General features: G+C 35.6%; 1 protein-coding gene across 1 annotated transcript in view; it reads right to left on the reverse strand.

The window, feature by feature from the left end:
* The window catches only part of LRP1B (LDL receptor related protein 1B), a 271,488-nt gene that overhangs the window by 120,275 nt on the left and 139,159 nt on the right, over window positions 1-12,054 (reverse strand). The window contains exons 36-39 of the mRNA XM_066323173.1: window positions 11,834-12,023; window positions 10,212-10,416; window positions 1,963-2,155; window positions 1,393-1,518 (exon numbers count right to left, since the gene is read on the reverse strand). Coding sequence (XP_066179270.1) covers window positions 1,393-1,518; window positions 1,963-2,155; window positions 10,212-10,416; window positions 11,834-12,023 — 714 coding nt within the window. The remainder of the gene's footprint in view (window positions 1-1,392; window positions 1,519-1,962; window positions 2,156-10,211; window positions 10,417-11,833; window positions 12,024-12,054) is intronic.

Consider the following 12,054-nt stretch of genomic DNA (forward strand, 5'->3'; position numbering starts at 1 on the left):
ATGAGGGAATGATATCCAGTTGTCATGCTTCTTTCTTGTTTCCATTATAATCACTTCAGCACAAATTCAGGAAGAACCAATGGCTGCTATATGCAATAGCCAAGCCAACATAAATTGAAAGCATTTCTTGATTTGATTCAAACATGAAGAAAAAGTGCTGAAAAATATAGATTCTGAACAAGGTGACATCTGGTCTAGAATATGATTTTTTTAGCTCTCTACATTTGAATTTTAATATTTTTATCTCTTTTTCCTCCATTTTCTAGCATTGTAAGAACTTATATCTTATGGACAGTCATTCTCAATTCCATTTGTAGTTCATCTAGTTCAGCACCTTCGACTGCAATCTTTAGAAAAAAATGAAAAGAATAAAAGTATATATAGTACAATCTGCCCTCTGTTTAACTGGACACCCTTGTAGAGATTGCTTCAAACTCCATCTTGCAGAAACAAAGCATTTTAATGCCTTTCAAACAGTTTCTTTGATGACAAGTGAGTAGCCAGAGCAGTCATTACCCCTATCATCATGTCTCCCTCTTTGAATTTCACTGAAGCTTTGTCTCAAGACTCTTGACTGGCAGTAAGTTACACAGCCTAATTACACTGTGAAAGGACACTTAATTCCTTTTCTCAGCTGGAACTGCTAACTTTCAATTTTATTGAGTATCACTTTCAATTCTGTTATGAAGAAAGAAACTTTTGATCTCAAAGCTAAACTGCAGTCTGTCTTGTTTCCATCCTTTCTGTGCTACTCTACTCCATTATGTAATGCCTTCTTTTTCTTTCCTGATAGCTCAGATCAACATTTCCTGCAAACATGCTACAGAATAATTTAGAAGATTAAATCTTATTTCACGTCCTAGCTGACAATTTAAACATGATTTAACCTAAGAGCAATTTTAAGAGTTGCGATGCTCTGAAAAGTATGAATGCCATATAATTATTATAAAATAAATTGTCAGGCATGTGAATTCAACTGCTGAACCTCTCTCACTTCCAGTGCCAATCATTGGTTTGACAACAAAGAGTGATAGGTAAGAAAGTACTTTAACTAAGATTCCACTTCAGAAACTTATCCCACACAACCCTAGGGAAGGATATATACAGATATTTCTATCTATCTCAGCAGTAACTGTGACAAATATGTAAAAATACTATTAATAAGAAACAGTATCCCACTACAATAATATGAGTTTAAGGAGAGTATCAACACTTTTTAAGCCACCAAAAGACTTACAAGACAAAAGAGTTAAAAGCCTGGTTTGGTCTGAATTGCCAGATCAATTTTTACAGTCGACAGAAGAAATAAAACTCATGGCTTGGGCCAACTGTCTTATGAAAGCCAAGTGCCTCAGAGCCCAGAAAAGCATTGTGTCAGCCACCATTACTTACTCACACATCTGTTATCATCTATCAGGACTCTGTCCCCTCTGCACGAGCAGTTCACTCGTCCATCAGGCGTCAGAAGGCACAAATCATGGCAGCCTCCATTCATTTGTGCACAGGGAGATAGCTCACCTGGGTGACAAATGACAAGAGATGAACTCCATTTTATTAAATTTGCTTCAATGGCCAATGTTTTTGAGAGAGCAAAGATCACCACATCACAGATTCATGGGCAATTGATTTGGGTGTAATCAGTTGGATGAAAATGTCAGCATCCCTCAGATGCTGGCATGCTAAAGGTAAACAAACACCTGGAAAATAATAATTATAAAAACCTACAACATTCAAAACTGATGAAATTTGACAGGAAAGTACTTAACTTCTATCCACTGAGCTCAACACCCACAGCAGAAAATTCTGAATAACGCTTATTTACTCAGCAAAAGGATATACATCCCATCTTTCCTTAACGAAAGAATTTACGAAACACCATATAAACTTTTAACCTGGCTAAAACTAAGTAAAATCCCTGAAATGAGAGATGCTGGCATGAAGAAAACTGCTTTGGTAGCTTACAGCTGTTGGTGTCGTTGGCAACAGCGATGATCCCCATGGGCTGGTGCGGGATGTCGGAGCGGAGAACTTTGGTGTCCCCTCCCGTGTATTTGCTGGAACGCAGGATGGCTCTCCTCACTCCATCTGACCAGAAGATGTACTCATCATACACAGCCAGGCTGAGGAAAGTGCCTGGGCCAGACTTGACAATGACCTAAAATGCAGAAGTGCAGAGGAGAAACAGGAGAGGAAAGTGCTGTCACTGAACGAGGAGGTTTTAAAGCGCGAAACTGCGACTCCCATCACTTTTAGACAAAAACACTTAATACTTTTATACCTGCAGCACCTGGGGAAATGAGATAACAGCACCTAAAATGTGTTAAAAGGATGCCACAGGCATGCAAATTTCAGAAAACCAGGCATCAGTTCCTTAATTTAAAAAAAATCACTGTTTATCTAAATGTGCCTTTAAAATACCTACTCAACACTTTACCTGCTTAATAGCTCCAACAGAAGAGCATGGCTGAAAGTCTAAAAATTCAGTCTTTAGGAACCAAAATGAAGAGCCTTAACACTGAAGAGTGCTCACCACATCATCACATTAGAAACTTGAACCCTAGGCAACAAATGTTTCATATTTCCTAATTCAGGAAAAAAAATCTCACCACAGTAATAATTAATTAAAAACCTAGAAGGAAAAGATGATTTGAAGGTTACTATATAGTAAGGTCTGAAAGAAAATTCTAGAAAAGCAATGAATTTAATCTCAATCCAAATCAAAGCTCCTGTAAATATATATGTATGTTCTTTCTTTCCATGTATCAGAATTAAAAAATTCACATTAACAGTTTCACTTCTGAAGACTCTGATGAGTTTTTATCAGTTTTTTAGTTGAAAGTGTAATTTTGGCTGAAGAGAATTACTGGAAGGGGGTGAATATTTCTCCATTAGATAATGGACCTAAATAATACTCTTAGGATTTTTATGGAATTGCATTCTAGGTTTCACTGGGAAAAAATAGCAAGTTATGAGTATTTCTTAAGTTGGAACAGTTCTCACCCAGACTATGAAAAAAACCCAACAAACCAAACCTGTGCCTACATGCTACTTATCTTAGGGAAATTGGGACAAAATGAGAAAAAGAATATCCTTTACCATATCTACTTAGATCACCATGGTTTTCCATCTGCTTTATCCCCTTTCCCAGAGGGAGTTCATAACAATGATGAGATTTCACGGAAATCTCCATGGACCAGCACATCTGATGGACCTGAGCCCTTCGTGTTTCCAAGGCATTGTTGTGTGACAACTCTTAAAAAACACTGGGATGAGAACAGAGTAGTAATAGTAAATCCCACATTTAATATTAAATAGTTCATCGTGGGTGTATAGGAAGTCTTTCTCTCATATGACTAATGAATGCACCTAATAGACAGGACATCCTAATTTCATTTTGTGAAACAAAAGCCCCCAGTTTTGACACTACAGCTATGCCTTGGAGACCAAGAAGGTGCTCCAGTCCTGCAGGACTCCATACCAAGGGATGCTCTAGGTTTGTTCCACCTGTCTCAGTTCAGGGTATCTCAACAATCTGCTAACATAAATATTTTTAGTCCTGTGCACAGGAGCATTCCTGTCCATGTTTAAATTCACTTATACAGACAGAATGTCAAAATTACTTACATTAATCAGATAATTATAACAAATTCTGCTTCACTATGCACATCATGTATTTCTGCATATTTTAAAGAGGGTTGGACAGCAAATAATTTTTTTTCCAGGAAAGATTTTTTTCCCAGTGATAAATATGCCAAGAGGACAACTTTTCTCTAGCTAACATTTTTCCAGAACTAAAAGTATTAAAAGATAAATGGGAATATATTAATGGCAAAAGATTTCTTCTCTAATTGTGCACATTTCCAGTAAGACACTTTCCATAATACACTCTTAAAAGCCTGCACTATCCATATTCAGACATTTCGGGGGGAGAAGAAAAATCATCATGTATGTTTCGGAAAGATCTTTATGAAATCTGGCCACGCAGATTTTGTAGCCCCATATTCTTCTCTGTGAGAGTGTGAAACTGTCCCAGTTGGAAAGATTTTATTGTTACAACCAAGGCTAAAGCACTGCACAGCTTTCTGTGTTGGAGAACACTGTCCTAATTCATCTCAGACTGCAAGAATAGAATGTAAATTCACTACAGAACTGATCATTGCTGTTCAGCCTTGGGAGAGCTGAGATCCGAATACAATGTCATAAAACCAAATGTTTCTTCACTACTGCTCATTGTATTTCATTTCCTGGAGTCTCTGCATTATGTCACAGTCCTACCCAAGGACATTAGTTTTATTCAAGCAACCAAAATAAAGATTTCATATTTCTATCAGCTTTTGGCCACCTTTACAGCCCTTTGAAATTCTAATTTATATAACTCTGAAAGTTCTGACAATTTTTTATTTCTATTTTTTTAACTCTAAATTTTTTACTAAAACTTGCAATGACCCAAGTACAATTTTAAAACTATAAGGAATCATGAAAAGACATCTGTACCATTCCTTCCACCGGCAAGAGTGAAACTCAGACACATCCAAGAGTACATCCCATGCTTTAACACTAAATGATACCCAAGTTCAGTTACAGAAGATATATTTCAATCTCTAATTAATACATTAATTTTTTTGTCTGGTTCCTGTAAAGAGATGAGGAGACTGGGGGTCTGGGGGATGTCAGAAGTTGAGAAACAATTTAATTTTAATTGTGATCCTTTCTTATTTGAATTCTGCTTTTCAAGTTCTCCATAAAGCTTTTGGTTTAGCGTTTGACAGCTCTAATTTGAGATCTGTGTAGCATTTTCTCTAGAAAAACATGACTGAAAAAGCAAAGGATTCAAGCCAGGGAAACGTGTCAGGCAGAGAGAAAATTCAGACAGAATACTGTAATTTTGATCATTTATATAACATCCTTATTAGACTGTCATTAAGAACTAGACTCAATGACTCTTATCATGACAACAAAAAACTTTTATAGAAATACTGGGATTTTTTTTAAAAGCAAAGTGCATAAAGTTAATGCACTAGCTTATGATGTATTAAAGTATTATTTATTTTTTGTAAATATTTCAACCTTAATGAATGGATTATTATTAACGTTTCTCTTTCAAAATGCTTAATAAATGAGCAGCAGTATCTAATAAAACTTTTAAAAGTTTTTTAAGGGTTCTTTGCTTTTCTAAAGATTCCCAAACCTACTTAGACACATAAAGCAGTGTACAAGTGTGTACACAAAACTACACTTAAAAAGGTTAAAAATACTGACTATTTAAAGCCGATTGCATAATAAAATCATTATACAACCATAAAATGATACCAGCAATTGAAAAATAAATAAAATCTTAGATGAATAAAAAAAACCTGACAGAACCCCACATTAGTAATTTATTTTATTCTTTAAAATGAAAGACCTAAAATAGTATCCCAGATTTATTTAGTTATGAATACTGACTTTAAAACATTATAGAATAGGAATTTAAGGAAAAAATTATATGAGAAGGAAATACAGGGACACCTGTTGCACAGATAGGAGGAAATGAAATAATTGAAGGGATAACTTCCATGTATTTGATTTTTTAACCAAAAAACGTACAAAAAGGTAAACTCCTGATTATGTTTGTTGTGATGCTCTTTATTGATTGGTTTGGATAAAGACTATTTTCAACACAGCTTTAATGCATGAATTTTCTTTCACTCATTTTGTCTTTCATGATTCCCTTCTAAATAACTTGAATTATAGAAAAGAATGCCGTGGACATACTAGAAGATCCCTCTTGCCAAGAACAGTAAGATCAAGTTTCCATGGAATTTTCCAAGCACAGTGTAACAAAATCAGAAGTGATTCCTCTTCAATAACTCAATTTTGTTTCTCCATGGTAGCAATGGATGTCCAAGGCACTGAAAACCAACCTTCAGCGCTGAATTTGCAGAGTTCCAGCTGCTACTCTGAATGATAGATTAGGCAATTGCTTATAAAAGGCCTGGACTTTTCAGTGCCATGGAAATGGAAAATACACAGCTCTGTTTTATTTTTTATCTACCACTAATGTATTAACCAAGTTCTTTGAAACTGTATGCTTATTAATCCCACGATAATTATTTTCAACTTCATAAATGACAATGACAACTTCATCTAATGTTAGATTCACTTCAATGTCCTCGAATTTTGTTGGACCTTGAGGTATAATGAATAGTCTTGTTCCTTATAGCCTTTGAGATTAGCTTTATCTGTTCATTAATTCCTTCCTGAAGGTAATTTCTACCAGGCTGCCAACACTGGACATCAAGATATTTCAGCAAAATCTCCCAAACTAAAAAATGTTGCATCTGTCTCAACCAATCCCTGCCTCACAGGGATTAGAGGATTTTACTGCCTTTGGCTAGGGAATAACTTTCACTAGGTTCAAGTTTAACATTTCTTTACAGAGCTACTGAGAGAAAGCAACTCATCAATGTCAATGGAGTGAACTCCTTAGATAAACAATGAATTAAGCAGGGGGTGGAGATTTCACTCTTTCTGTTGATTTTGGGCTTCAGATAAATGTTGAAGGAAACATGAACATTTGAAAAGTTGAGAGACTAAATTATTTTTTTTTTTATGCATTTTTGCAAGGAAAAAAAAAAAAAAGGAGGATTGAACATTCCTGCTTCAACTACTGTATTTATATTGCTGGACAGAGAAAATCTGAAAAATCCACAGCTTCACTTCTAGTGCCATTAATTGCTAAGAATATCTACACTGTTCCAGCTGCTTTTCTAACACAGAAAGAAGAATTGATTAAAAAGCCCAGAACTAAACTCTTGTTCCCTTAACTATCATAAAAGAGGGAAATAAGAGAAGTAAACCATGGTGAACTTCAATGTCTTGGCGGTAAATAATGAATATTGTGCTCACAACACCATTTTTCACTGGCCTTTCTTCTATTATTTTTTCCAGTACCATTTAAAAAAAATTACAGAGAAACCATAGAAACTGACAAATTAATTTCTCTCTGAAAGTAGACTCTATTTTATTTTTTTTCTCAGACCAGCTCTCAAAGCTAATTAAAATATCTGCCTTCTAGTTGACATTATTTTCCTTTGGTTTCATGTCTGAATATTTATTTGTTCATAGAGAATACAGCAATGAGATTGTGCACAGAATCACATCCTGTGTTTGCATAATTTTTAACTTGCATAATTTTTAACTGCTAATACTCAGATCTTGGAGAGAACCTCTCTTAATTTTTAGCACTTTTTTTTAATGGAGTTAGACGTTCTACATTTCAAATTGCTCATATTTTGCACAATTTCTCTCTGTTCCAGCTGCCTTGGCTCAATTTATCCTGTCTTAGTGAGTTATTTGGTCACTTCTCAAGGTAACATTGATGTCATCATAAACACCTTCCCAGAACTGACCAAAATTATTCTGCTGCCCTCAATGACACTTGTATTTTAAATAAATATAACACACATGAAAAGAAAATTTTAGAGGTCATTCATAAACTCATGTTTTTCATAAATGCACAGCCATTTAAACCTAAAGCTTGCATTTACTGTAGACTGAAGACGATAGCTGATAAAATCTAATTGAATAAAACAGAAGCTGAACATCAACTACAGAACTTCATTAATTGCCTTAATACAAAAATTCAACAGAATAAAACAAACATCCTAGAAACTGAAAGTTACAGTACTGGCAAGTTGCAATTACATGAAGGTAATAATTACCAGAAACACCTCTAAACCCTTATTGATTTTAACAATCACACCTATGTGCGTACAAAATTATAACTGAGACCAAAACATTCCAGCCTGGATGTTAAAAATAACTGTTTACAGGAAGTTAACAATATTTCTAGTTTTTCACATGTGAAATATTACAAAATACTTAACACTGAAGAAGAAAAGGAAAAATAAATCAAAGTAATTCATGATTTATTAGAAAAGTCCAAAACTTGAAATCAGCTTTATTTGCTGCTGGGTCAGTGCCTGTGTTAATAAAAAGTTGTAATTAAAGCACTAAGCAGCTAAGACCAGTTGTGGCCACAATATTAAGTCCAAGTAATGGCAGGAGAAAAAAATAGAAGAAAATAGGAAAGAATATGGGAAAAAAAATTTGGCTCTTCTGTTTTTTAAACCAGAAGGTCTGACAGAACAGAAATAAAAAATGTTAAAAAACCAACCCCCCCCAATTAATATTGTCTAAGCAATAAAAATGAACACAATATTCACTATAATAACAAAAAATCTTCTGAACTTGAAAGAGTATTCCTGAAACCAAATACTAGTATTAAAATATCAGCTCAACACAAAAATCAATAAACCCTTACAATCCACTTTAAAGAGTCAGTTCAATATTGCTAAATGATTTTCTACTAATTCATTGTACTAGATTATTGTGGTGAGCAGAATGAAGAAAGAAGCTGCCTTCTGGAAGAAAATTCATTACATTACCATTAGCCTTTCATGTTCTACTATCCAATTTCTACCCTTGTTAACCTAACTGAAACCAGAGAGCAATGAGCTAGAGATACTGGGGGAAAGGGTAATCTGTTTAAACTGTTTCTGACAGGTGGTTGATGGCCGAAACACCCCAAAGAATCTGAGATCGCCAGAACAGTGGAATAATCATTACTCGCATTGATGTCACAGAGATCAGGGAACTCATCAAACTGGACAGCAAATGAACAAATTAAAAAAAAAAAAAAAAAAAAAAAAAACCACAACAACTGCCCTGGAAATATTATTTTTACTAGGTCAATAATACAGTTCACAGGCTGGATGCTGGCATTGTTTGTATCAGTAAAAATTAATCTACAGCATGATCAGCCACTCTGCTGAAGTGCTGCACGAGGCCCAGCAGCCTGCTGGGCATCTTCTTCTGCCCCAACCATCCTCATCTGAGTAATGCAGGAAGAGTGAGAACCCAGATCTCTGCTTCTGACAACAGGATCAGCTGATCACCCTACAACAGGTATTGGTGTAACACACTAGAACTCCCAAGAACCCTTCAGAAGCGTGTGCTGGACTCAGATCATTGTGTTCAGGAAGTTTTTTTGTTTACTACAATGGAGAAAAAGAGGTCAGAAAGCCAAACCAAGGGGCAAGGTACACAGAAAAATTGGAAGTCACAACATTCAGTTGCCGAGAAAACGGAATGATCTTTTTCCTCTTGCTACTGCAAAGTGAAAGCCACAGACCTGTTTAAAAAAGGAGCATTTTAGTAATGGATTCTGTAACTAAGTGGCATCCTGTCCTGCTTCATGTCTGTGATGCCTATTTTGTAATACCTTATGCAAAGTTAAACTATTTAATCACAACCTACTAATTACCCTGTACTTAACTAATTACCTTGTACTTCTCTTTTGTGTTAATAAGTATATAGTCAGAGACTAAAAACTTCAGAATCCAATTGGTTGATTTGCCAAGATTCTGATACAGTTACTGCATCTGAAAGCATTGGGGAGCTCTGCTTAATTTTTATAAAGGGAAAACAAAAGAAAAAGGAAAAGCACATGCCTATCCATGCTGACTGTACTTCAGTTCTGCTCTTACAAGCTTGGCTCTCCTATTTTATTTTGAAAAAAATTTGGCTAAAAATAGTGTGGAGAACTTCTGGATAAGATTCCAAAAAGAACATATAATTTTCATTTAAGAGGAAAAAAATCTTTCAAAGTTCATATATTGCATATGAAGCACTATTTAAAAGTTAATAGATATCAAAGTGAGATGATGTGATCTCTTGTAAAGCTGGGAATTGAACACAAGGCAGAACATGCCCTTAATTCACTATATCCTGAACTTTGGGAGGTTCAAAATCCCTGAAATGAAGATTTCATGAAATAGGAGAAAGGTAGTGCTAAAGATGTAACAAAACCACAAGCACAGATCAACTGCCTTCAGCACATTCCTAGCAAAAGATCTGCTTGAGCTGAAACTGAAAGAGTGTTCAAAATATATTTTGATGAAAGAGTAATGGAGAGCAGTTCAATATCTGAAAATGTATAGTTAGAAAATACTAGAAATAAGATTTGTTGTGTAACACTCAAGCATTGCACAAAAGAAATTCTGAGCAAACTGAGCATTATTTGTATTTCAGTAGAGGTAAAGCCTAATATACAACTAATACTAAGAGAGAATTAGGCAATTTTTAATCTTTCTGCAACAATTTCACTTTGAAGATATTAATGAATAGAAACATGCAGTGAGTATGTGCAGGATTTTTGTTATACTTACATATCTTTGTGATCCATCGTATTCACACCTCTCAATTTTTCCCAAGCTGCCATCTGAAAAGTAAAGTTTCTCCGCCCTGTGATCAATGGTGAGTCCATTTGGTGTCAGAATATCAGTGCTAATGATAACCTGGGCATTTTTGCCTGACAGGGTGGATCTCATGATGCTTGGGAGCTGCTCATTCCAGTTAGTCCAAAACATTAAGCTGTATTAAAATCAAAAAAACCAAACAAAATCATAAGATACATTTTATAATTTAATTCTCCAAGAAATGAGCAACAGAGGAAAAAAAACTACAAATGCCTTCATAAACAATTCTGAATGGCATCTATAAATAATTGTGATAATCAATAGTGAATACAAAAATGTAACAGCCCATAAATAAATTATGTATATAAATTATAGCAGTTTCCTAGTTCATTAATTTGTATAGGAGTAGAGTTTTTTTCTCTTACAGATCTGTTCAATCCTGATCTTGTCTCTGTAGTAATTTACCATTAGAGAGAGACACAAGCTGTGTAATGATAGAAACTTAATTCTGCTAATGTGTGCATTAGTAATATTTAACAGTGAAATTAATCTGCAGCTTCTCCCATATTAAAGCAGTGACAGAACTCTCTGCACACCCAAAGACTGGAGTGCAGAGGGTTGATAATGGGAAGAAAAGGACTCAAATGTGCTTTACAGGAGGCCCAGTCAGAACCTTGTTGCTGTTCACCAGACAGAAAATGTTATAGACTGAGCTGCTGATGGAATTCTACTTCACAGACTGACAGAACCTGCCCCTCCTCTCATTGCAATCTCCATCAGAGCTTTATGGGGTTTATGGATGGTACCCTGGTAACTGTATTTTACAGTGCAGCATAAACTCTTGATTTGCGTTAACAGGACATGAAGTCAGACATGGAAATATGCTCCACTGCTCATGCAGCTTTGTACATTCAGCAAACGTACAAATTAAAAATAGAATTTAATATGGCAGAAATGCTCCTCAACTCCCTCAAATGACAGTTACAGGAAGCAGAAAAAGCAGATTGTCTTTCCCCTAGAATTAACAGAGAAAACTAAAGTACCTCAAAAAAGTAAGACACGGAAATAAAATAAAAATCCTCTCACTAACACACAGTATTTTTGAGAGGGAAGGAACTAAATTAGACTTCTTTGCAGGATTGTGTCCATTGTTACATACTTTTATACAACACTGACTTCTATGGGCCTCTATTTTGCACACAAGAAACTCAAACCTCTTCTTGTGAGTGCTTAAATTGATATTGAATTTTTTAAAACGTAAGCAGCAAGAGTGACATGTCTGAGAAAATGAATTTGCATTTAGCTCACTCCTAAGAAAAGCATCTTGAATTCTGTTCACATTCCATAAAAACGCAATGATTATTTGACCAGAAATGTAAAAACATATAAAATGTTGAATCTCACTCCTACAACTCTTTCATAAGAGCAAGACAATGAAAGACACCGACAATAAAATGCATTAACATTTGTCTCCTAAACAGAGAAATCTAATCGACCTCTGTAGGGTTCAGCAATATTGGCTGGCTAAAATAAAGACTTGTTGGTTGATGCTGGGCCAGAATTAGGATTTGTAGGAGAGCTGTAACACCTACTTTTGGCATTCATCCAGGGCCAGCACGTGGGGATGGTCGTCCTCGGCCATGGTGATCACGGCCTCGCGGTTGAACGCCCCGCGGCGCCGCTGGTCCACCGTGTGCCTGGTGATGGAAGACGTGGTGGAGCTGGTCCAGTACAGAGTGTCCCAAGCTCTGTGATAAGCCAGGCCCTCCACTGACCCCACGTCTGCAAGACATTGACAGATATATTGACAGAT

This window comes from Sylvia atricapilla, chromosome 7 (assembly GCF_009819655.1).
Source record: "Sylvia atricapilla isolate bSylAtr1 chromosome 7, bSylAtr1.pri, whole genome shotgun sequence".
NCBI lineage: Eukaryota > Metazoa > Chordata > Aves > Passeriformes > Sylviidae > Sylvia > Sylvia atricapilla.